Raw genomic sequence first — 27,944 nt, forward strand, 5'->3', positions numbered from 1 at the left:
CTGCTTGCAAGTAAACAAAGGGGGATAACTCTTCACAAACTAATGAAAAAGGATTAGCGGAGTTGTCTCTCTTGAATGAAACCAAGCACTTGATAGCTGGTCAAGGATGTTTATACTAGAAATCCAATTAAACATATTCCTAAAATTCTCAATAATGTCTGGTCATACTATATATATGTAAAGGCTGAAGACTGACAATGTATAATTTGCATAATCATCGGAGCAGGTGTGAAATTCTGCGCAAGGAATTATGGTTAAAGTGTGTTCGTTTTACTCGTTAAATCTTTGTTGTGTTAGAAAAAGCAGACTTCCTCAATCTCTAAAAAATTCCATGCGGCCCCACTATTCTAATTGGCTTGTTACTAAGAACTTCACTTTTTCTCTGTATTTATCCATGTATTGTTTCTCTTGCTCTTAGCAGTTGACAGTATATTTTCTTCTCACTTCGTTTCAGATGTGTACCATCTGGTACACGCTAATATATGATGTCAAGTTATACTTCGAGCAAATAAATGTGAACACGAGGCTTGCTCGTGATCCAACAGACGGTTGTTAGTAGTGTATCGACTGTCCTTAGGCAAATAGTATCGACGACCTTTCCTCGGGGCACTTGTTTCAGAGTATTCGTGCGCTTATGATTAATGGACCAATGTTTTTCACTGTATTGTCAACTTAATACATCTGAAATATCAACACACAACGTAAATATAGCGTATCCAGTCTATGCATGACTAGATCAACAATCAACTTGAACATGTGTGCATTTTGATGAACTATTTCGAACACCATTCTTGGCGGAATAAATGTATACATTAGTGGAGTCGTTCGGTCGGAATGGAGGCGATATGCCATCTTTGTAAGATGTGAAGTGGATAAAATATTTCCCCATAACAGTCACCTCTTTCTAACCAGCCATGCCTCGATGTGAATTCTCAACAAGGATAATTCCTGCAACATGTGCATGGAGCTTAATCCTAGGATGCACATCCGTGTACTTCGTATTTGTGTGAGTAATGAACCAGTTACCTGCCGAACTGCGTGAACCCGGCTTTCAAACTACACTCAACATTACATTTGTTGATATGTATTTACTCTTGAATAATTGAAGTATCTATCAAGATACATGCACATGTTGAAATGAAAATTACGCAAGTGCGTTGTGTTAATTAGTTCTCCGGTTTCGACATGCGGAGCAGGTATAACGAAAACTGTAATCATTTCCTGTGATCAGTTTGAGAACAGTCTAGATATGTCAGTAAAATATTTGTACTTCACAGTAATTTGATAGACTGATTTAGGTTAGAACAAGTTGTTATATGATTATGTTAAAAATATGACAGTTTCGGTGAGGCATTACAATCCAGAGTTCCAAAATCCGAACCCAATTTTGACTATAACCCTCCTTACCCATTAATAATTAGAGACGTAAATGTTATATCTTGACCTGAGGTGTGATTTTTTTCATAATTCAGCATGCCAAGATGGATATATCAACACAATTTGCATTAAATGCAAATTTTCATGCTACAACAAGCACTCTGTTACGACTGGGTGATTCTGCCATAGGTGATTGAGCCTGATACTGGAGTCTATGATGGATTTATTGAACATGTGGAATGTGTATATTGATTTGCTCACATGCACTGATTTCATATCCATGACATTATTGAACTGTACAAGATGAAGACGATGGATCATGCATGCAGATTGGGGCTGTATGTTTTGCTTGAGGAGCTAACTATTTTATGAGAACATACCATCGATTCTAGTTCTCCGGTTTACTCTGGTGTGGGTTATCGACTCTATCCAAAGTCATGTCATATGTTTTGATGAGAAACAAAGGAAATAAATATTGTTATTATCTCATCTTGAGATTACACAATCAGGATCTGTCCTTGGTAGGATGCCGGGTCAGAATTGCTCAACATCAGTAAATACTGGATGTACGTTGGTAGTCAGACTGAGAGAATTGGTTGGTTGCGTGTGGTTCCCTGTCAGCATGGAATACCCTCATAATATCAATCACTAGATTGTACTGGATTGTTTACAGGCCACGGTCATATACTTGGAATATCACTGTGGTGTTAAACATGTTATGAAACGAAAAGGCTAAAATTTTAATCTTGGTTGGCTACCATGTTCCTTCTGGGCCTGCTCCTATGGCGTTGTACAGGTCAATTTCATACTCGTTTAAGTAAGAGATAGCAGGAATAAAATGTGTAGGAAGTGTAAAGATGCTATTTAGAAGTTGTCTTTAAGTTAAATAACATTTTATCCTGGTATTTAGTCTTGTCTATTTCTTGTCTACATTGTATCTAGTTACCTGTGGGGCGGTGGGGTAGCCTAGTGGTTACAGCGTTGGCTCATCACGCCGAAGACCCGGGTTCGAATCCCCACATGGGTGCAATGTGTGAAGCCCATTTCTGGTGTCCCATGCCGTGATGTTGCTGGAATATTGCTAAAAGCGGCGTAAAACCAAACTCAGTCTAGTTACCCGTAGTTTTGTCACATGTACAGTCTCAAGACCCTTTTGGAGGACTTAGGGGTCCATATGTTCCAGTTTGTACTGTTCAAATGACAACTTTGCTCATATATGAAAGCAATATTTACTCACTCATATAAGACTTGTCTGCAGGTAATTTTGGGCGATGTTGACAGACTTTATGGATAACAACACCTTTCATTTTGTGAAAGTGCGACATTTCGAGAGAGCTTCTTGTACCATTTTCAAGCCGGAATGTACATTCAGTATACATACGGGGCGGTGGGGTAGCCTAGTGGTTAAAGTGTTCACTCATCACACTGAAGGCCTGGGTTCGATTCTCCACGTGAGTACAATGTGTGAAGCCAATTTCTGGTTTCCCCTGCCACAATGTTGCTGGAATATTGCTGAAAGCGGCGTAAAACCTTACTCAGTCAGTCAGTATATATGCATCTGCTTGAATTCATGTTACATTCCTGCTTGACAGTGGAACAAAAATCTGTATTGTAACGTCACAGTCACTAAATAAAAGGAGTCTTTATCCATAAAGTTTGTCAATATTGTACTTCCCAACTTCTAAAATGCCACTCAAAGTAGTTTTGGGCCAATGGGTTACCTGGCATGTAAAATAACATTTAGGACATTATTGCAAATTTTTCATTTTATAAGAGAACAACCGATCCCGGTATCTATTCATTAGTCTCAGACAGTCATATCTCACTCTATTTAGCATTGCATCCATGTTTAAGGTGAAATGATCAATTAGTCTTTGACAGTTCCTGAACGTATGATGTCATTGACAGTAATTATCATAGTGTGTATGATGCAATCCGTCATCACTCATGGGAAGGTGTTCCCAACTCCTGTTAATGTATGGTAATTAGTGGGTGGGGCTTCATTAGTGCAGATCAATTTGATGCTGTCCTTTCAGACTGAGCAAGTATGATTTTATACAGATTTTAGCAATATTCCATCAATATCACGGTGGCGGACACCAGAAATGGGCTTCACACATTTTACCCATGTGGGGAATCGAACCCGGGTCTTCAGCGGACACTTTAACCATTAAACTACCCATCCGCCCCACATCACTTCAAAAACTCCTGCCTATTTCCCTTGGGATTCAGTTTGGTACATCTTCTTAGGGACTGATTGTTAAACTCTTTACATTCAGATATTTTCCAAATTCAAAATTAAATTTGCAACCCTAACACCCCCTTCTGGTTGCCTTTTTTTCGGTCAAAATCACCCCTCTTTCAATAAATTGCTAAATGGCCAGGGAAGCCCCCGAGAGCAAAATATGCATCATGTCGGAAAGCACACATAAAATCTCCAAATCATCATCATCATCATCATCATCATCATTAAATATTTTATTTCAATGCTGTATCTATCTACATGAACATCTAAAAACGCCTACATAAAAATTAGTGCCAGTGAACCCTGAGCAAACTTTGGCCTCCCAGTATAAATGAAGAATGAATTGGGTCCAGAACCAATCAGATATCATCTTTCTAAAGTCCTTTGGCTTCATTTCTTAACCACAATAATTTGGAAATTTCGATGTTTACACATCTAAGTCAACACTGCATACACATGCTCCTTTATCATACAGGGTGGTTGGGTAGCCTAGTGTGTTCCCAACTCCTGTTAATGTATGGTAATTAGTGGGTGGGGCCTCATTAGTGCATCAATTTGATGCTGTCCTTTATGTTTCTGCCCACATCACTTCAGACTGAGCAAGTGTGATTTTGTACCGATTTTAGCAATATTCTATCAATATCACGGTGGGGGACACCAGAGAAATGGGCTTCACACATTTTACCAATGTGGGGAATCGAACCCGGGTCTTCAGCGGACACTTTAACCGTTAAACTACCCATCCGCCCCACATCACTTCAAAAACTCCTGCCTAATTCCCTTTGGATTCAGTTTGGTACATCTTCTTAGGGACTGATTGTTAAACTCATTTACATTCAGATATTTTCAAAATTCAAAATAAAAATTTGCAACCCTAACACCCCTTCTGGTTGCCTTTTTTCGGCCAAAATCACCCCTCATTCAATAAAATATGCTAAATGGCCAGGGAAGCCCCCGAGAGCAAAATATGCATCATGTCGAAAGAAAGACCATTGAAGACACATAAAATCTTCCAAATCATCATCGGTGGTCATCATCATCATCATCATCGATTAAATATTTTATTTCAATGCTGTATCACTCATCTCACATGAATTCCATCTAAAACGCCTACATAAAAATTAGTGCCAGTGAACCCTGAGCAAACTTTGGCCTCCCAGTATAAATGAAGAATGAATTGGGTCCAGAACCAATCAGATATCATCTTTCTAAAGTCCTTTGGCTTCATTTCTTAACCACAATAATTTGGAAATTTCGATGTTTACACATCTAAGTCAACACTGCATACACATGCTCCTTTATCATACAGGGTGGTTGGGTAGCCTAGTGGTTAAAGTGTTCACATGTTAAATCATGCCGAGGACCCATACTGGCTGTTTGATTCCTGGAAAGTCATGGGTACAATGTGAGAAAGCCCGACGTCTACTGTTATTTCCAATGTTGCTGTCATTTGTCGATATATTATTGTCATATTGCTGAAAATCACGTAAAACCATGCTCATTCCTTCACTTTCACAATATTTCTGCGTTCAGGTTGTATGCTACTCAGAAATGACAAACAATATAGCACAGTTTTAAAACAACATCATTTCATGAACAAGTTAATAATGTGAAGACATAGCATCGTTTACCATGTTTCCTTTAACATGCTGAAATTCTTGAAATGATTTCATTGTAGTTTTATCAGCAATCATCACATGCTTGAGGTGAAATAGTCTGTCGCACAGTCCCTGAACCACATTATTTTTTATACCACCTACAATGCTAAAGCCCTAAATGAAGCAAGTCTAGGTTTCCCCAGGTGTTCTCAGGTTTCTGGATCTTTCAACTCACTGGGGCTTCTTTTTAATTTCGGACGGTGGGGTAGCCTAGTCGTTAAAGCGTTGGCTCGTCATGCCGAAGCACCGGGTTTGATTCCCCACATGGGCACAATGTGTGAAGCCCATTTCTGGTGTCCCCCGCCGTGATATTGCTGGAATATTGCTAAAAGCGGCGTAAAAACTAAAACTCAGTCAGTCAGTCTTTTCGATTTCAATTTTTGTTTGTTACTGTCAAACTTATACAGGCACTTAGTTTAGAGGTGAAAGTGATAATGTGTATCAGGCAGTTCTGCTACTGGAAACAGGGCAAGTGGTTGCTGTATCACTCTGTGAACGTTATCATGATCAAGACACTTAACATGCTTAATAATCTTGACTCACTGAGGCCTGCAAATTTAATCCGGAAATACTTTGCTCTGCTTTCCTGCAATTGGACACAAGCTCAATGCTGTTCTGATGTGAAGGATATTGTTTTTATGGAAATAGTTGTCGGCTTTATATTAAATGCTCCTTGAGGGATAAGGATATGATTATCAGTTACATGATACAGGGAAGTTAAACACAGGAGACAGTGAGGTGAGGTGAAATTGGGTTTAATGTCGTGCTTGAGAATATTTTGCTCATATGATGACGTGCATGCGTGTGTATGTGTATATGCGGCTGCTTGTACTAGCCCAGATTTAAGCTGATTTTATAGTGCTAGCCCACTGAGATACCATGCTGCAGTGAAGCGTGAATACCCCACTCAGACACATTATACTGACTCCGAGCCGACCAGTCCTTGTTGTACCTATTAATGCCGAGCGCCAGGCAGGGACCAACAAGTACCATATTTTAAGGTCTTTTGGTATGACGCAGTCGGGGATCGAACCCGCGACCTTCCTCTCTCCGGGCGGATGCTCTAACCACTACACTAATGGTTGAAGCATCTGCATGTCACAATGAAGGCCCAGGTTCGATTCTCACATGGGTACAGTGTGCGACGTGGGTTCTGGTGTCCCCCCACCACACGTGATGATCCAGCTTAGAATATTGATCTTCAGTATCCCATGCTTGTCAAAAGAGGCGACTAACGGGATCAGGTGGTCCAGCTCGCTGGCTTGGTTGACACGTCATTGGTTCCCATTTGCATAGATCGATGCTCATGCTGTTGATCACTGGATTGTCTGGTTATTTACAAACCGCCACCATATAGCTGGAATATTGCTGAGTGCGGCGTAAACCTAAACTCACTCTATGTCACCTGATGTAATATTGCTGGGAAATTGCTAAAGCGTGTAAACCCATACTCACTCACTCACTTGTTGAAAGTTACAACTGTTTTGCAAAAATCTTTTGAAGCCTTTAAAAGTTGCTCACCTGGACATCGCTTTTGACATTTTCGCAAGATTTAGAGTTATATAACAAAATTATTAGTCTCCGCCTGCAAGACCAAACAGAAATTTACTTTATTTGGACCATTTACTTTTGGACCATTGACTAAAGTTGCAGACGGTTCGTGCCCAAAATGTTTGAATCTAGAAGCCTCTAGTGTAAATGTATCTTGACCTAACTTTTAGTTTATTTTAATCTAATTTTATGGGCTAGGAAAATATGATCTCACTAGATACAAGGTAAAAGTTATTCCAGCTGATGTGGGGCGGTGGGGTAGCCTAGTGGTTAAAGCGTTCGCTCGTCACGCCCTAAGACCCGGGTTCGATTCCCCACATGGGTACAATTTGTGAAGCCCATTTCTGGTGTCCCCCGCCGTGACACCAGATCAATATTGCTGGAATATTGCTAAAAGCGGTGTAAAACCAAACTCACTCACTCACTCACTCCAGCTGATGTACTGACAAAACTTAACTGAATCAGTTTATGCTAAGTATATTTCACATTTAATCTACATATTTACAAGGCTACGTTTTAAAGATACCTAACACATTTATGGAAATTGACAAGCTGCATAAATGAGAGGTCATTGTAACTGGTTTCTTCTTGACATTTGAACCAAACAAATTTCTTTGGATGGTCTTAAAAAAATATTCAGAATAGAAAATAAAATTCAAAGGATTTCTCCTTATTACAATATTAGTGTAATGTTTTAAATGGAATTATGCAGTGATAGAACCCCAGGAAGAAATGGCAGTCTCAATCATCCTGATCAGTGTGAGATGGACATTGTACTCTCTGTACACATGGTACCGAAACTAAGGAAACGTGTCTGTGTAGTGTAGGGAAATACATGAACAGTTAACATACATAAATGATGCTATTGCTGTTGTTTACCCGCTGCTCTGTGCTGGTAATTAAGGATGGGTCGATGTGGAGTTTAATTAATGCACTGAAAAAGTGGAAAAAACCTGTGAGTGATAGAGGTTGCTTTAACTCTTCATGTTAGATTGGGGTGGTGAGGTAGCATAGTGGTTAAAGCTTTCGCTTGTCACGCCCAAAACCAGGGTTCGATTCCCCATGTGGGTACAATGTGTGAAGCCCATTTATGGTGTCTTCTTCTGTGATATTGCCCGAATATTGCTAAAAGCTGCGTTAAACCATACTCACTCACTCGAGTTTTTGCAGTGAAGCTAAGTGATTTGGGTTATTATAAAAATGGTTAGCCCAGACCAATTTTATTTCTTGTTTTACGGATCTGTCTAGTATTTTTTCAAGAATAATATAAAATATAAAAATGAATTTTCTCCGCTCAAAAAATAAAATGGTAATGTTTTTTTAGGCCAAAAATGTAAACTTACAAGAAACTTTTTTTAGATTGTTTTTTGCCCCATATACACTTCATAAATTGCCAAAAGTAAAATACTTTTAGTATTTAATATTACTGTGATTGGTGATTATTTTTTTTTAATTTCTTTCCCTCCTGCCTTTTGGTTTTCTGACAAAAATCCATAAAACAAGAAATAAAATTGGTCTGGCCTTATAGTGTTGTACAACCAAGAAACATAGTCAGGATCAACCAATGTTTAAAAATGCGATCATGGGTTTCTTGGCATACCTTGGGATTCAACAGAAGAATGATTTGCAGTACCTCAACTGAGCAACCCTTTCCTCTTCAGAGGGCGGTGGGGTAGCCTAGTGCCAAAGGTGTTTCCGTCTCCAGTTAAAGTATGGTAATTAGTGGGTGTGGTCTCAGTAGTCCAGATCAATTGGATGTTGTCGTTTCTATTTCTGTCCAAATCACTTCAGAAAGGGCGTTGGGGTAGCCTAGTGGTTAACAAATGGTTATGGCATCCACACGTCACGCCGAAGACCCGGGTTCGATTCCCCACATGGGTACAACACGTGAAGGCCATTTCTAATGTATTGCTAAAAGTGACGTAAAACTACAGTCACTCACTCACTCACTCACTCACACTCACTCACTCACTTGTTCAGTAGCTATATTCTCGTACCTTTTATCTGTGTACATTGTTGCATGTTTGGATATTACGTTCATGATTCAACATCTTCTGAATGGTTATGCTGTATGGACTGTTGTTGTTTGCAGATGCAGATATTTAATGAATACCAGTACCTACGCACTAGCCATCCCAGTGTATCAGGGAATATTGACAATCTTTGTGTTGGCAAATCTCTTCCTGGCAACTTTCATGGATCCAGGGATATATCCAAAAGGTGAGTTCTGTATGATTCTTTTCATTCAGACTGAATAATCTGTATATCGTGTAAAAATTGCTTCATGAGAGACTTTTGAGAACAAGAATCGATGGAAACATGAATTTACTGTATCTCATAGTCATACAAAAATTGCTGTACGAGATACACTGTTGAGATCAACAATTGGTAGAACTGTGAATATATACAGAAATTGCTGTATGAGAAACACTGTTGAGATCAACAATTGGTAGAAGTGTGAATATATACAGAAATTGCTGTATGAGAAACACTGTTGAGATCAACAATTGGTAGAAGTGTGAATATATACAGAAATTGCTGTATGAGAAACACTGTTGAGATCAACAATTGGTAGAAGTGTGAATATATACAGAAATTGCTGTATGAGAAACACTGTTGGGATCAACAATTGGTAGAAGTGTGAATATATACAGAAATTGCTGTATGAGAAACACTGTTGAGATCAACAATTGGTAGAAGTGTGAATATACTGAAACTCATGCCGATAGTGCAGCTTGAGAAACACTTTTGAGAATAAGAATCAGTGGAAGTGTGGTCATATTGTTTTCTTCTGTCCATGGGCATTGTGAATCAATATCATTTTAAAACATCATTGCAGCATGCTACTTTTGTCACTGGTGAATATTCTGAGTGAAGTTAAATTGTGTTCAGTCCAGTAAGCTGGGGTTATATCAGTGTAGGAAAGATGTAGAAAATCTAGCCTGTCCACAGGACTGGCAGGTCAAATTTTTTACCAGTCCTGCCAAAATCTAGCCTGTCCTCCAAATATAAATAAAACACCTTCGGCAGTAAATATTCAAAAAGGTTATAATCATTATATATATGTCATTGGTTTGCTAAAATTGACCCGACATGAGGACGGACTAGATATTTTTTTAACCCATCCTCCTCAAAAGTCTCCCGTCTCGGACGTTGGGACGGGCTATCTTTCCTACACTGGTTATATGTACATCCACTGAGTACAATACTCTCCTTGAAATGATACTACAAGCCGAACGCTGTTTGATAGTTTCAGAAGATTTTTGGCACAGATGCTGTGGTCATTGCAGATGACAACCACAAACATATACTTACCTTTTTGTTAATGGATGCCATGGCAAAGGGTTAGAATCAGGGACTGAAATGAACGCGGCCCTCTTGGCCAGATCACTTTTGTTAAGTTAAAGTATAGTTTAGAATGTTTAGGAGGTATTGCTGGGTGTTGCAACAATTTGTTAGATATGACCAGCTTATCTTCTGGAGCTCCTTTGTAGCCACAGAGGCGACTAGGAGGATCTTGTGGTGGCTAAGTGACTTGGTTTATACATGTATTCCCAAAGCTACAGATAACATTTTTGACCGTTGGGTTATGTACTCACTTGTGTTCATCTCAATTGGGTATCCTAATTTTCCCTTGAGTAACCAAATATATTGTCCTCACCTCACTCAATTAGGTATTTTGCCATTTTCCATTAATTTTAAAAATACAATTAAGTTTAAAGTGTTTGTTATTTATATTTGATCTGTAATATGCAAGTTGCCAAGTTCATGACCTGAAATAGAACCTCTCAATATACTGCAGTTATTTATCTATCCACCTGTACACAAGCTAAGAGTTGACATATTTGTGTGTACGCGGGTAAGATCATATTTAGTGAGTATTTTAAAAAATTCAAGCGTACTTGTACGCAATAGGCTTAATAGGAATTGAGTTTTCACATAAATATTTGAGTAATTTACGCAGATGCAGCTTATCTGTACCTCTGTATTCCAGTTGTGATCTTCATGATGTCAATCACTGGATTGTCTGGTCCAGGCCACCATTATTTCCACATATTACCACCAGCAATGTTCCAGCTATTTGACGGTCTCGAAAGTAATAGCGTCCTCACCAGACAATCCAGTGATCAACATCATGAGCATCAATCTGCACAATTGGGATACGATATGTGTCAACCAAGTCAGCGAGTCGGACCACCCAATCCAGTTAATCTGCCCCTACAACAAGTATGACTGCTGAAGACCAATTCTAAACCAGATCTTCATGTGTCTCATGGGACTGGACTACAGAGGTGTTACTCTAAACTGCAAGAAGAGCTAGTCAGTGTTCTAGTCCTACCTTGAAGTTATAGATAGCACTGTCTTCTACCAATCAGGTTCTAGTGAGGCTTTTCTGTGTACCGTTCATAATTAATGGCTAGGGGGAGTGATGATGATTTTAAGGGGGGTTACCAATTTTGTTCTGGGGAGCTGGGGGTTTCAGCAATTTTGTACACACGCATTGGGGGGTCAGCAATTTTGTACATAAAAATATGTTTAAAATTATGGGAAGGGGAGGGGGGTCACTGATTTTGTACATGACATGCAGGGGGTCACTTATTTTGTACATAAATTTTAAGGGGGTCATTCACATTGTACATGCTTCTCCATAAAAATCATCATCACTCCCCCTAGCCATAAATTATGAACGGTCCCTTTGTCATTGTTTTTGTTACGAACTGTACTTTTTGGACTAAAACCATCTTTCTCTCCACAGCGCATGAAGATGAAGCCAAAGACGACGACTTTAGAGCTCCCTTATATAAAAATGTTGAAATAAAAGGTATAACAGTGCGGATGAAATGGTGCACGACGTGCCAGTTTTACCGACCTCCACGGTGTTCACATTGTAGCGTGTGCAACACGTGTATAGAGGTGAGTAAAGTTTACCATGTGTGCGTGAAAGGAACCAACCTTTGATATTTCTTAATTTAACCTATGTTATCGAAACAAATGCTTTTGCAGAAAATTCACAAAACAGATTGTGAAAATAAGAATTTTTAAGATGATTTTTTTTAGAGAAAAAAGCTTGATTAGCATCACTGTCTCAGGGGGCCGTGAGGTAGCATAGTGGTTAAGGTGTTTGCTCGTCACACTGAAGACCCGGGTTCCATTCTCCACATGGGTACAATGTGGGAAGCCCATTTGTGGTGTCCCCCGCCATGATGTTGCTGGAATATTGCTAAAAGTGGTGTAAAACCCAACTCACTCATCGCGTCATTCTTTCATTACAATGGTGATCAGGGCATATTGAACTATGTTCCTGTTCTTTTCCTAAACTTGCATCTCTCTTTTTAGTTCCAGGGTTCTGCTAAGTTCTACTAAGTGATTGTAGCGCTACAGCTGTGTAAACCCAATGTTACAGTATGGAAGTTACGATTACCTTAGAGCTAAGATCGCTTTGCGGAACATCGTACCCAGTACCGGTTTATTAATTCTAAGTTTAGGAATTATTATTCATATACACAAGGAGCTTGATTGTTGGAGCACGTTTGTCAAGCAGCAACAAAAATATACTACCATACTAAACTTTTGATGAGCTGCCTGTTGATTGTGTTTTATGACCTGTGATTTTTTCCGTGTACTGAAACATTAACTTGTTCTCTTTTCAGACGTTTGACCACCACTGCCCGTGGTTAAACAACTGCATAGGTCGACGCAACTATAGATATTTCTTCCTGTTTCTATGCTCACTCTCCGTACATAAAGTTAGTATATTTTCCCAGTGCCTCGTCTTTATGCTACATCACAAAGATAAACTGTATGAGCCAGGCAGTATTTGTGCGTATCCTTTTCACAAGAACTTGGAGAAATGTTTGCTTTTACAATAGAACTACTTGAGGATGCAGGTAAGTTAGTCATCCTGAAATACTGCTCTTCATGACAGGAATAGACATGGCCAGTTGTCTGACTGAAATGACCGAATCTTCAGGAACTAGCAGATTTGTCGTAAAACATTATTAGTTAAAAGAAATTAATATGTAATTATATAAATTTATTAAAATATGTTTGACATGGACTTCTTGACTGAAATAAGCCATGGTGTAGTTGGATGGATCATGGGCTCTTCCCCTGTGTTAGGAATTGGGATGACGGGGGGCTGACCATTGATGTTAATGAGGATCATGAGGGTGGGCTTTGCTTTGCAGTGTTCAAAATATTAGGACGGTCTTTGGTCTATAGGAGACCCAAGTTCAATTTTCTACATATTTTCTTACCTGTGAGGGGCGGTGGGGTAGCCTAGTGGTTAAAGCGTTGGCTCGTCACGCCGAAGACCCGGGTTCGAATCCCCACATGGGTGCAATGTGTGAAGCCCATTTCTGGTGTCCCCCACCGTGATGTTGCTGTAATATGCTAAAAGCGGCGTAAAACCAAACTCAGTCAGTCTTACCTGTGAAGATCCAGGTCAGAATTTGTCTTCAGCAACCCATGCTTGCCGTAACAGGCGACTGATGGGATTGTGTGGTCAGGCTTTCTGGCTTTGTTGACACATGTTATCATACCCCAACAGGGATTGGGAAAGGCAGGGGCCATGGGCCATGGGCCATTTTGCACATTAGAATAAAAAATGGCCCATTAAAATTTTGAAGTTTACTATTGATACAAGGGTTTTGGCCCATTTTAAATTCAGAAAATGGCTAATAATCCTGGAAATGGCCCATTGTCAAAGTACTCTAGATATCCCAATCCCTGCCCCAAATTCTTAGATGGATGCTCATGCTGTTGATTATTGGATTGTCTGGTCCAGACTCAATTATTTAAAAACCACTCCATATAGCTAGCATATTGCTGAGGGCTCCATTGAACAACAAACAAAAAAATTTCTTTACGTTAATTTCACGACGGACAACCCAGTAGCATGAAAATCAATGTTTGGAATATTTATGGTTACCAAGGTTATGAAGGTGGGGAATGTTTTTGTTCCATCATTACATACAGTCAGTACTTTTAATGATGTGTTAGTATTGTTGATACAAGGTTAATATTGTTGATAGAGGCAGTAAACAGAATATCTTGTCCTTAACTTGAGTCCAGTATTATAGTCATGTGTATAATTGGTCTGCTGATCATCCCGGTGGCAGGACTGACCGGCTTCCATATGGTGCTGGTTTCTAGGGGCAGGACAACCAATGAACAGGTTAGTCTCCAGGTGAAAACATATGCTCGTTATCTCATGATAAGATATAGCACCGGCCTGCGTCTTAACACTTGTCAAAGATTTGGTTGAGTAAATACTCTTTGTGTAACGTGAACTAAGCTCATTATAGACCATACATTAACGGTTGACACCTGTCATTGTATGCCAACCCGTGAAGATCTGGGGTAGAATAGGTCTTCAGCAACCCATGCTTGCCACAAAAGGCGACTTTGCTTGTCGTAAGAGGCGACTAACCGGATCGGGTGGTCAGGCTCGCTGACTTGGTTGACACATGTCGTCGGTTCCCATTTGCGCAGATCGATGCTCATGCTGTTGATCACTGGATTTTCTGCTCCAGATTTGATTATTTACAAACAGCCGCCACATAGCTAGAATATTGCTGAGTGCGGCGTAAAACTAAACTCGCTCACTCACTCATTGTATGCCAATTGCGTAGAACGATGCTCATGCTGTTGATCACTGGATTGTCTCGTCATGACTCGATTATTTACAGACCGTCACCATATAGCTGGAATATTGCTGAGGGCAACGTTACACAACAAACCAATATTGAGGGATAGAAGTTCATTACGTCACTGACAGAGATAACTTTGACAGAATCATCGTATTAGTTTAAATCTTATTCCACCTATCATATACTGTGTTAAAGATTGTGAATGGTGTCAGGGCAACTTAAAAATCTTGACTGAAATCACCACAAATACAAACAATTAAGCATAAATTCTTTTCCCTTTTTAGTGGAAAGTTTACTGATTTTGATTTATAACCAGATGTGTTAATTATGACTTCAAAATGTTAAAAAATGTATTACGTAAGATGACAGTTATTTCAAATAATTTCGAATTGTCTCATTTTGGGGGTGGCATTTTGACACTGGCCTGTACCAGTCAATCTGATCAGGAAAATGATGACGACAACGACGATATTGATATTGATATTGATACTGATATTGATATGTAGCCATATCTCTACACCATGAAGTGGAAAACTCAATCTGTAACCAAAGGATATTATACAATGTACCAATAATATGTGTTCAAACTAATGAAGGAGACATGTCAATGAATAGTTAATTATGGTGTTAATGTCATGCCTACACCTGTTAATGAATGGTTGTCTGTTGTGATGTTCAGGTTACAGGGAAGTTTAAAGGTGGGCACAACCCCTTTTCTCGAGGCTGCTGGCTCAACTGTAGTTATGCTCTGTGTGGACCGCAGTGGCCTAAGTGAGTATGTTATATAGCTGTAGTCGCCCACAGTAGGGTTAACACTTGCCCACTACCTCCTGATGAATGACTAGACTCACATCAGCTACAGACCAGTTGTCTTGTGGTGGACAGATCTTTAAAGATCTGAGGTAGAATTGGTCCTCAGCAACCCATGCTTGTCATAAGAGGCGACTAATGGGATTGGGTGGTCAGGCTCGCTGACTTGGTTGACACATGTCATCGTATCCCAATTGCATAGATCGATGGTCATGCTGTTGACCACTGGATCGTCTGGTCCAGACTCGATTATTCACAGACCGCTGCCATATAGCTGGAATAATGTTGAGTGAGGTGTTAAACAACAATGAAACAAAATAAGGTGAGATGGAGTTCACTTTCATGATTTATTGAAATTATATAGCGACATACATGCATGTGAGTGTGTGATGTTGTGCGTAGGTACTATTAGCGTGGACTGATGCTGGTTCATGGTGCTATCCCACTCAGATACCATGCCACAGTTTGACATGGATACTGACTCAGAGCCGACCAGCCCTCTCCCCACCTATACTTTGAGATGGGGTAAAACTCTCCACTATTTGAAGTGTGATTTAACTGTCCAGACCAAATTAGAAATGGGAGCCGTCCACCCAAAGTTTTAAATGTAGTCTTACCTGTCCTGCCTCATTTTGAGATCTGACCTAGCTGTCCAGATGCGACCAAACTGTCCAGTCTCACTTTGAGATCTGACCAAACTGTCCAGCCTCACTTTGAGATGTGACCTAACTGTCCAGCCTCACTTTGAGATGCGACCCAACTGTCCAGCCTCACTTTGAGATGTGACCTAACTGTCCAGCCTCACTTTGAGATGTGACCTAACTGTCCAGCCTCACTTTGAAATCTGACCTAACTGTCCAGCCTCACTTTGAGATGCGACCAAACTGTCCAGATGCGACCTAACTGTCCAGACTCACTTTGAGATGTGACCTAACTGTCCAGCCTCATTTTGAGATGCGACCTAACTGTCCAGCCTCACTTTGAAATCTGACCTAACTGTCCAGCCTCACTTTGAGATGTGACCTAACTGTCCAGCCTCACTTTGAAATCTGACCTAACTGTCCAGCCTCACTTTGAGATGCGACCTAACTGTCCAGCCTCACTTTGAAATCTGACCTAACTGTCCAGCCCAATCTGTACAGACTATCTTCCTGCTCCTCCACACAGATTAGTTGCCTACATTCCCAAGACGCGGACAATACAGATCGAGTCGTCCAAGGTTACCTACGTGGCCGCGGACAAAGATGTTAAACTCTACTCCGACGCCAGCTCTAACGGAATCCAGCGAGACGGGCGCTCAGTCAACAACAGTGTGAGTAGGCTATAAGGTTGTACACACTTTCAGTATCAGCATCCCACTTTGACATCGTCTACGTCACCGCTGCACTGTCGTAGTTGGGATGGAGTATGCACGGATGTAGTCGCAGACGTCATAGCAGGAGGGAGAGTATCTTTGAACATCAGAAGTTTGCAGGGTTGTCGTTTGATAGGCTAAAAACTATCTTTCACTGAATCTGATTACTGTTTTAAAAACTTTATGATTAATCTTTTTTTTTCTTTTTTTTGTATTTATGTATTTTTTTATAATAATCATAATTGGTGCATTTGGGCAGCATATTACCAGAAAGTTTTCTCTCTGCCAAACCTAAGTCATAAGAGCGATCTATTAATTTCTTTTAATTGTTAATTTCCCTCTTCTATTGAAAGATATCTGAATTTCTGTTTTGTCTGTAACAAGAGGCATGTGTTATCTTCCAGTGTCTGTCAATCATTATTGAATGTGAAACCAAGCCAAAACTCTAAAATAATTAAGTTCCTGTTTTTCGTGATACTTGGTGTACAGCATCCGTCATATGTATAGGGCTTTTGAATACAACCACACGAAACCCGATATCCATTACTGTGGTTCTTGTAATTGAAAATTTCCTGCACTTGTTTTTCAATAACATAAATACAGGAAGACTAAGGGAGGTAACTTGTATCACCTAGAAACTAAAGCCACGACCAGTTTAATGGACATAAAAACCACCCCCGGAAAAGATTTTTCTAAAGCTCTCTTTGTGTGTTAGTTTTTCAAAATTGAATTTCAAGCAGTCTAAGTCATAGTCAATGGAACCTTCCACCATGTTGTTGATTTTTCTAACTAATCATTGAGGCTGGTTTGTAACTCACATTCTGATTGGTTAGGAAGACCTAGTAGTGTAGCCAATCAAATTGGCAAATTGGCAAGGGCAGGTAATTTGAGACTGCAAGATCCAGGGGTAGATGTAGTTTATCAAGCTACTAGCTCTGGAGATAGAGAGGATTGCCAAATTGATATTATGGCCAATTTATATACTTATTCATATTAGGTTCCAATTCTGTCAATTTTGGTGCCCAAAGGTGAGCAATAAGGAGATAGATTTGGTGAATTAAGTTTAAAGAATTGGTCAAAGCCATTGTAAAGCCATTTTGCAAAATATGTTTGATATTTCATCAGTCTTACATAAGATAACCATGTCTTCATCTGATCATATTTAACGAAAATGTTTCAAGGATTTAGTAATGTTCTGGAACTATCAGAACGTCATGTTAATAATGGCAGACTAACAATCTTTGTAACTGTTTCTTTTGTCGTAAGTAATTAACAACAGGTAAGTATTGCGTCTCATAAGTGTTAAACATTTCGTCCATGTGTTTTTCATTTCAAAGTCCGACTTTGTAAATGACTATCACACTTACTTTGACATGTCTGGGAATAGGATTCAATGACATCTTTGGTAAATATTTCAGTTTGAAGTATTGTTTCCTAGCATTGAAACCACGTAGTAGTACTTGCTTTATATATCTGCTACACTTACTTGACTTGACTTGAGGGCTGTAGGGTAGCCTAGTGGTTAAAGCAGTGGCTTGTCATGCAGAAGGTGTTCAATTCCCAACCTGGACAGTGTGATACCTGAAAATCGGATCGTCTCTGACATGATATTTATCTGTAAGTTAGTAAAGTGTAAGGTTATCTGAGGACTCCTCCATTGAAAACTTCGACAGAAGCAATTTCAAAGAGACATCATTATAATTTAAATGTTGGCTTTCTGAAATGGTTCAGCTTCTGAATTTGGGACAGAATATATTTTGGATGCTGGCTTTTTTTGTACATTTTTTAGTTGCCTTCTTGGTTTTCTTGGAGATACAGAAATTAAATATGCTGTCCTGAATACTTAGCTCACTCTTTCATAGAACATAGAAACATTAACTTTTGCATAAGAACACGATCTCTCATGGAAGTATCCTCAGATGTCTTCAGGAATCGCATCAGAGTGAATGATCTGATTTTAAGTTAGATTGCAATACATGAAACCTGTTTCCGGTGTCCCCCTGTGATTTGCCTGGAATGCTGCTAAAAGTAGACAAATTTTGAACACACCTCACTGTCAAGAGGGAGTAAATCTTGTTTGACATGGTTTGAGCAATCATACATAAAAGTGTAAGGTAATTGTCAAGTTGATAAATAATGTTTATGTAATAACCTTTTCTGTCAATTACAAGAAATGTAGACATTTGCATTATTCAACTAATATTTTAAGAAGGATCTTAACAATTGGATTCCATCTATTGATTTGAATGATTGTTAAATGGCTAATGGTAGGTTTTCTGATTTATTTTCAATTCATCAATTCACACAACTGTGTAGAAACTCTTCCAGTTAGTATTAATCATCCAGTTTATTATTTCTCCAATATTGTTAGGATACTGGTCCCAAAGGTTTAAGTGCCTTAGTTTGATTTGAATGTCAGGATAGTAGAAATAGCTGCACTGTCATTGTCAACACTATGAGAGAAAGGTTGTCATTGGTGAGTGATAAGAGGGGGGACATTGTGTCAGTTCAGAGCTTTGGTTGCGATGGTAGCTATTCATTTCATAAAATAGAGATATAATACACTTGATATTTGTTGATATAGTTGGCCTCCCATTCAAACTTGAGACGGGTTGGACACAACTGTTGCAGAGTAGAAATACAACAGAAACATTGTTATTGAAAGTAGTTTTATTTCCGATATTCTTCTGAACATCTGAGGATCTGAGAATGTTCTCCACTGAAACCAGAGCCACCCTTGATCTACTTAGAGAGAAAGATGATAGGTTCTTGGTCCAATCATGTTACCTTCCTTCTGTAATTTGGGTGGCCTAGTGGTTAAAGCGTTCGCTCGTCACGCCGAAGGCCCGGGTTCAATTCCCCACATGGGTACAATGTGTGAAGCCCATTTCTGGTGTCCCCCGCTGTGATATTGCTGGAATATTGCTAAAAGCGGCGTAAAACCATATCCAGTCAGTCAGTCAGTCAGTCCTTCTGTAATTTGACTTCATTTCTTACCAACTCCTGGACATTTCGATTTTAAATTTTAACAAAGGACTTATTTTGAAGGTACTGTATAGTCTTTTGGATCAAAATGATACCAATGAATCACAATCTAACTCTAAATCAGTTCAGTTCATTTTTACTCAAACAGACTGTAGATGCCATAAAGTTCAGAAGCATCAAGTGTATAACATATCCTCAACTATGTGATACTGTCGTCAAAATCTTCAAATGACGAAAAAGCATAGGTTTTCCCGTAGTGATTTAGAGACGAGCATCAGGTGGGCCCTGCATGTGTTGATGGTCATCATAGTTAAGGCAGAAATCCTTGAAATGTTTGGCTGCTGCTTAATGAATCACAGAACGATGACTCACATGGAATCCTGTTGCACCTAATCATGTTGTAATATGAGGGTGACGGCCATTTTGCCACTAGGATTACTTTCTGTAATGGAGCTTATGAAATGGAATGAAACAAATCATTATTGATTGCACTAATCTATAAATCACAAATCTAGGGTTGCATCCCAGCTGTAATGTGAAGTGAAATAAATAGAAATATGAATGGAAAATGTGAAAAGGTACTCATTTTAGTTGTTTAGCATTGAACCCGCAGATTAACATAGTTATTAGAACATTCTCTTCTCTTACTGATGGGGGCGGCGGGGTAGTCTAGTGGTTAAAGCGTTGGCTCGTCACGTCGAAGACCCGGGTTCGAATCCCCACATGGGTACAATGAGTGAAGCCCATTTCTGGTGTCCCCCGCCGTGATGTTGCTGGAATATTGCTAAAAGCGGCGTAAAACCAAACTCAGTCAGTCAGTCTCTTACTGATGTAAATTATCCTGTCCTCTTCATCATACAATATACTTATCAGCCACGTGATATGGGATTTATTCTGCTGTGGTCACAGCTGCTTCCTGGATAAAGCAATTGTTACATTTGCTCATCTGGGATCCAAACATGCCGTAGTCACAGACTTCACTTTGGTTTATGGACAGCTGTTCTGCAACTTGTCGTCATAGATTTACAGGACTTACCTCCCCTTGGTTGAAAATAAATCATATGAAGAAGCATAATGGCATTCTGATTGGTGTTAATGATATCATACTTATTGAAGCTGCCATAAAATTACCGAGTCCCTTATTGGGATTCGAACCACGGACCATCTGGCTCATGTCGGACGTCTTGCCCTCATGACCAAAGAGGTTAACCCTTCAACAAGCTGAATGCCAATATGTGAATGTATAGGAGTTTTAAGAATTATTTTTCTGTGTTATTCATGATCCATGATTCTCAGTCCACATTTTCCATGGCCAGCAGTGAAAGTGTTGATCTTGGACAAAACACACAAACTGTATTCAAATGGAATCAGGGAATAAACTGTATTTATACCCAGTGCAGGGTGTTCTTCATGATGGATGGGAGAGATGATACAGTGGGTATTGACAGTGTATGAAATAAGGCACGTCCAACCGCCCGAGACGGGTTATAGGGGCTACAGATATGGGGCGTACAGGTGTAATGTACGCCTAAAAATCAATGAAGTATGACATCATATAAGATTTCAAGCGTATTATGTACGCACATAAATACCTTTGTACGTCTAACATGTATGAAGTGGAATAGCTGAATAGTTGTTTAGTATTATAAATAACAAACCACATCACCAACTCGCTCAAACATAAATATGTCAGTACTCCTTCAAAATTCCCAGTACAACTCCATTTGCAATATGAGGTGTAAGTGTCTAGATTTACAGCTAGCCAGCCTGATGGTCTTGTAAAAATTTAGATGTTATTTACATCTGAGTCATATCTTGGTGTCTGGTCTGGTTAAATCCATTTTGGACTGGTAACATTTTGAAGTTACCAGCCCTGATGTCTGCTGGGGTTTTGGCTTATTTCATACACTGGTATTTCCCTTGGTCAGTCGTGACATTTTAGCTTTTTCAAAACACTATTGTCGTGGCTAATAAGGAAATAGTTTGAGCTGTTGATGTTGAAAGGAAGTAAAAACCGTTCTGTTGATGTAGAAGGAACCAGTAGATACTTTGAGTTATTTGGAGGCGGCTGGGTAGCATAGTGGTTAAAGCGTTTGTTCGTCATGCCGAAGACCCGGATATGATTCCCCACTTGGGTACAATGTGCAGCCTATTTCTGGTGTCCCCTGCCATGGTGTTGCTGGAATATTGCTAAAAGCGGCATAAAACTAAACTCACTCACTCATTCACTTTGAGTTGTCTGAGATTTGTCATAACAGGAAAATAGACTGAAGCGGGAATCCTTAGGGATCAAACTTTTACTTTGTTTGACACAAAGATGTTTGACTGTACCAGAACCCACTGGCACAAGTTGGCCTTGTCATTTATTATGAAAGGCGTCAGCTGAACATGAGCAGTTTTAAAGCCAGTGTAAGTTACGATGACAGTGTGTTTATCTTTTTAAGTGATTGGAGGTGGCTGGTGACGTGTGAGGTGTATGAGTGAGTTACCCTCGGTGTACTCTGTGTCTTGTCGTCTACTTTCTATTCAGGTCGTCTCGTGACACGTACTTGATATCTTCTCGGGTAACTGATGTATAACTGCCTCGTCAGTGACAGCAGTCTGAGTCTCAACAGACATATCTTGTAGTAACTCTGTAAATTGTGATTACATTAACGTTACATTAGACCTTTTGAGGAGATGGGGAGAAAGCCTCTTGTTGAACCTGTACTAAACCTTGTAAGTGGTCTTGTATACAGAATTCTTAGCGTACATGAATATCAATTAAAATGTGATCCAAAACACAGGGGTGGAAATAACTTTAAAAATGATAGTGTACTCCGGTATAGTGGCACATGTAAAGTCACTTGCCCTGATATTTTTTCCAGTATACCTGACCGTTTTCTTGCTGATTTTGTTAAATAAACAACATAAATAACATTGGAAAGTCAACTGGACACCGGTACAGTGTGATATACAAATTTGCTTGCCGGACAGAAAAAAACACTGGACTCGGACGTCGGGCAATGGGTTATTTCCACCCCTGAAAACAGCTACATTTAAACTAATAAGGACACAGTAAATGATTAAACTTTCAACAAGATTGTGAAGTCTTATGAAGCAAGGGATAAGACAATGTTTCAAGGCACCTGTGTACCTTAATTTTTGATGGATGTGATTCGCATGGATGTTTAGGTTGGACTCTAAAGAAAATGTCATGAAGTTTGAAATTTAAGGGGAGTTATTTGTTTTATCTGATTTTACCATTGGGAGGGAGAGGAGGGAGGGTGATGAAATGATGTGAGATCGGGTGGTGGTAGTCATGTCAGCTTTGCTGTAAATATAATAATATATCACAGCCTGGAAATTGGAGAGCACAACTCTCTTTCAATGCATTATATGAAAGTTTAACATGTTATATAAATCACTGTCCATGACTTTAGCAACTAGTCTGTACCCCAAGTCATGTAAAATCTCTTAAGTTCTGGTCAGCTTTGCTGGTACAAGTCTTGTACATTAACACTAAGACCTACAGAAAATGATATCAAGACACAGGTTTGGGCTAGTACACTCAAAGTCTTTGCACAGACTAAAATCGTCAAGCATGAGAAACAAATTAAGCTCAGATATCATCCGTGTATGTTTGTATATCCATATCATGCATAGATAGATGTTGTTCGATTTGAAACATGTAAGCTGAAAGATAATTTCATTTCTAAACTGTTGCATGTTTTGATTGGTGGGAATGTCTTATATATTTCGTGTTGAAAATATATTCAGATTGGAAATTATTCCTCTATTTGTAGTGTTGTGTACTTTTATATCTCTAGTATTTGAGTGCTGAAAGCTCTTTAAGTATGTGTGTTTGATCTTGTGTAATGTGTGTATGATGTTATTATCGTCTCGCATACATCATATTTGTGGATCAATACTTCGCATGTTTTTTCAGTCTGTTAAAGTGTCAGGAATGGTTGTTGTCAGTATTTTTTTATGGAAATATTTAAATTTTTTAACTTTCTAAAAAGAAAATATTCATCAGATGATAGTGCTTTCTGTTACTTTGAAACAATTGATTATCGTTTTGTAATACTTAGGACATAATTTAACCAGTAATTAATTAGATCAATTCCTTGTCAAGAGGTTATGATGCTTTATTAGGGTTCCAAAAAATTTCAATTCTTGAATTCTAAATACATTGTTTGGATATTACATATTTTAATTTTCGTTCAGCATTGGAAATTTTCCCGTTGTCTTTAACTCATATTGAATTCTAGTTAGACCTGGATTCTTGTGGAAGTATAAAAGGAAATTAAAGAACGGATTTGGTGCTATATTTTCAAATTATTTCAGACAGTGAAACCATGTCCTGTTAGAATGCTTGTTACAATGTTTAACTTTATTGTTTCTGCAAATCCATCATGGACACTATGGTATTATATGAGTACTTGCATGTTCCAATATGCTGATAAATTGTTATCTTTGAATTTTGATGTACCACAGGTGTTGCTAATAAAAATACTATTCACCTTTAGGTGAGGATATGACTTTAATGTAACAATTTTCAGAGACAAGTCTTTTTCAAAATCTGAATCTTGGTTGACATTTGGCTGAAATATACCCGTTTCATGAAAATGTTGAATACTACAGAGTATCTTTCAGTATTGTTATCTTTGTAAACTCAAAAAATGTCTCTTAAGAGTTTAATATAATATAATTCTAAGTTTCACCATGATGGAATTAAAGTATTCTTTTGAAATCTTAACAAGCCTTGTGTCAGTACATTAAGGTCAATTTCCAATGCTGTATGACTTAAGTGTTCTATGAATTAAGTTATTGAAAATTATTCTTTGGAGAAGTTGAAATTTGGGACCTCAAAGTAACATTTTTGATAATCCAAAATACAAATGATATTGAGATCTCAATTATTTGTTTGCAATTATGATAGTTAAAATAGTTTTGTAAGTGTTCACAATTATGAATGCTTCTATTGATATTATTTTTGTGTTTCTTGTAGTTGCGTTACCCTGCCAACTGGGAAGATGAGGACTACAAGGGCAGCCAGTCTTTGGACTGTGAGCCTTCACCTCCCTCCTCAAAGAAGACTGCATCCTACACGAACCTGTTCGACACCTCTCAACCAACAGCAGTTGGGGCATCCTTCCAAGCCAGTCAGCCCAACCATGTTAAGAGGGAATCACCAAGGATGCAACGGAACCGAAATCTCTACGAACGCTCCCCACAAAGGACGAGACATGCACCTCCTGTTGTGGAGCCATATCCTCGTGTTGATCCACATCCCCGCGGTGATCAGCCCCACATCAATCATCAATATCCTCGTGTTGAGCATCCTCGTAATCCCCACCCACGTGATCCCCATCCACGTGATGCCCACCCACAGGGGGGCGGTCGGCCACAGGGCTTGCCGGAGCGTAGCCGTGCTCCGATAGCGACGATTGAAGAGACTAGTATAAACACACCCATCACTCCTCCTTCCACAAGCATCAACAGCCCAGGATTGGAGAGGATACCTCTGGGTTATCGTAAATACATGGATAAGGCTGTTTCCAACAGCCCCAAGACTTATAAATATCCACGCAGTCATTCCATTTCACCTCCGCGTGAGTTTTATCCATCGGTGGCAAACACAAGTCAAAATAATCGTCCCTATTTGGAGTATAATAATGTAGCATATCAGCAGAGGACTATAGGTAATCATCCAACAGGGGGCGTGTCAAGCCACTCGCCTAATATTACAAACAATCACCCTCAGCCGGGCATGTCCGGCACAAGGACTCCGAGCAACTCTCAAATGGGTGCTATTCGGTCAGAGGCCAGTAGTGGGCCCCATCGACCTTTGTCTTTTGTTCGAGCTCTTGAAGTGAGTCAAGCTGTTGAGAGTAGGGACAGAGAACAGGTACAGAGGGGAGATAACCCTCGACAGCAGCGCAATGAGAACAGCCGCAGCCTGTACGACTCCTCGTACGAAGTGTCCGTCTAAAGCTTGTTGTTTTTTGCCAGTAGGTGTGTCAGTTGTGCATTGTTGTGACCAAGTTCCTGAAGCGACATTTTAACAAGAAATGTCAGTCTTGGTGGTTTGGAGGCGAACTTTTATAAACCAGTACCAAAGGGAGATAAGCAACACTCACATTTTATCGTTTCTGTGCATCTGCACTATTTTACTCTTGGTGGAAGACAGTGTTTACATAGAAGAACTAAAAGCATGCCTTTTTTTTTTTTGAGTGCTGTGGGTTGCTGATTATGTGTTATCTCCCTTGGTTATTCTCAGGATTTGAATCTGTGAAAGCTTTCAAGCAAACACAGGGCATACAAAGGATACTGAGGGTTCAGCTGGCTTAACCCTTTGTGGTTTCATTAACATTGTGACAGTAGGATGGGTTAATATTGTCATGGTAACATACTTTTAGTGATATTTCTGTGAATGAGGAACATACTGCTGGGTTTTTTTCTTCACATCTCTGTGGGAACTTTACACATCGTCTTGGACCAATGGCACCAGTAATCTTTTGAAAATTGCTCTTGTTACAGCATTAAGTTTTAGATCCGGTCTGTACGGCCGATATGAATGCAGTGCAAAATGCAAAATTCAGCTGGAAAATCCATAAGTTAAGACCCAAATGTTGAATATTTGAAATTGAGGGGTCTGTAGATTACAGTTCTTTAGCAGCAAAAGTCAAGGACACAGGACCCTTTTAATTTTGAATGCTGTAAATTTCACAAGCAATGAGTGCGTTCCTTGCTATCTGGTAAACCTTTGTTCATTCACCTCTGTAGATGGAATGGGAAGACAAACACTGAAGTTTTATATATACTGACAGTGCTTTACAGATGCAATAGTAGATACCACTCACTTACCCTAAAGTTCAAAAAGTACAACTCAGCAAAATTTGAAATTAAGCTTGATAATCTAGGAGTCTTAGACAATGATAGAAGGTTAACATTTTGGGGCCCTCATATTCAGGTATAACAGGAGAACATCTCAAGGGCCCTTGACCCAATGAATTTAGAACATTGCTCAGCATAATTACACTACACTACTTATGGTTGTCAAGTGTGATAAAATGATAAAGTGGCCTCACAGGAAGTTTCAATTATTTTTGTAGGTAGTGAATTGTTGTACATTGTCAGTACTTCATGGGCTTGTTGACACAAAGTTCCTCCTACACCCTTGAAAATATTTGACAGCAATGAGGACATGAGTCTGAATTAAGTCAGTTAATGAAACAAGGCTGTACTAATCATATAGCTTGAGCCAGACAGACTCCATACAGGAACCGTACCATGTCCTGATGTTGAGGAAATGTGTAAAGCATATCTTGTGATGTTATGCAACAGGAACTGTTTTCATAGATTTTTCTATGACCTGACAGGAATTTGTAAATACATGGATTCCTGCAACGTAGAAAGACATTTTATCTTTTCAAATTCTGTGTCATTTCTGCTGCTGTGTTTATCACGGTGTTAGCCATCTTTGTTATGATGTGTTGTTATCCGAGTGTTGATGGATCAGATTACTGTCAGGATCCCCTCACATGCTTGCAGGGGCGGTGGGGCAGCCTAGTGGTTAGAGCGTTGACTCGTCACACCGAAGACCCGGGTTCGAATCCCCACATGGGTACAATGTGTGAAACCCATTTCTGGTGTCCCCCGCCATGATGTTGCTGGAATATTGCTAAAAGCGGCGTAAAAACCAAACTCAGTCAGTCAGTTTCATGCTTGCAGCCTCGACTCCGCTCAAAATATCCCTACACAGTTTAGATCCACTGTATTAAAGTGCTGGGGGAATGTAGTGTACACAAGCCAGTGAAACACTGACTGGTTAGATATTTCTCCAGTCTGAGCTACATGTCATCCACAACAGGAATTATCTCCCTTGATGGCAGTAGTAGGGGCTGATGCTGAATCAGCAGAAAAAGTAATACAGTTAAACTGATGCCAATTCTATACTAACTCAAAACCTTCACTAACTTTCAGCTGTACTGTGCATTAGCAGCGTGGAAACACCAAGTATTGAAATAGGGTTAAACTGATGCCATTTCTATACAAACTCAAAACCTTTTTTGACTTTAAACGATACTGTTTATTAGACTAGTGTGGAACTATGTATAGGGTGCACTGTTAAATGGGTTATAAGCTAAGAACATTAAAGTTTATATACAAATTCAAATTCTTCATTAACTTCAAGCTAAACTATTTAGTGCAAGTACTTGTTATAATCATACATTTAAAGCAAAACTTGATGAATTTGTACTGAATTAAATTAGTTCAATTTCTAAGAAACATGTTCTATAGAGATAATACCTACACTGAAACGT

At 39.3% G+C, this 27,944-nt stretch overlaps 1 protein-coding gene across 1 annotated transcript; it reads left to right on the top strand.

Moving 5' to 3' along the window:
• Positions 1-606: 606 nt before the first annotated feature.
• On the top strand, positions 607-27,651 carry LOC124256251 (palmitoyltransferase ZDHHC5-A-like). The gene is made up of 8 exons (XM_046690216.1): positions 607-1,006; positions 8,924-9,051; positions 11,588-11,745; positions 12,483-12,655; positions 13,906-14,008; positions 15,163-15,254; positions 16,461-16,605; positions 24,626-27,651. The coding sequence occupies exons 1-8, from the start codon at positions 915-917 to the stop codon at positions 25,607-25,609; spliced, it is 1,875 nt and encodes a 624-aa protein (XP_046546172.1). The 5' UTR covers positions 607-914; the 3' UTR covers positions 25,610-27,651.
• The last annotated feature ends 293 nt before the right edge of the window (positions 27,652-27,944 follow it).

Source organism: Haliotis rubra, unplaced genomic scaffold (assembly GCF_003918875.1).
Source record: "Haliotis rubra isolate DU_JTF1 unplaced genomic scaffold, ASM391887v1 Scf621, whole genome shotgun sequence".
Classification (NCBI taxonomy): domain Eukaryota; kingdom Metazoa; phylum Mollusca; class Gastropoda; order Lepetellida; family Haliotidae; genus Haliotis; species Haliotis rubra.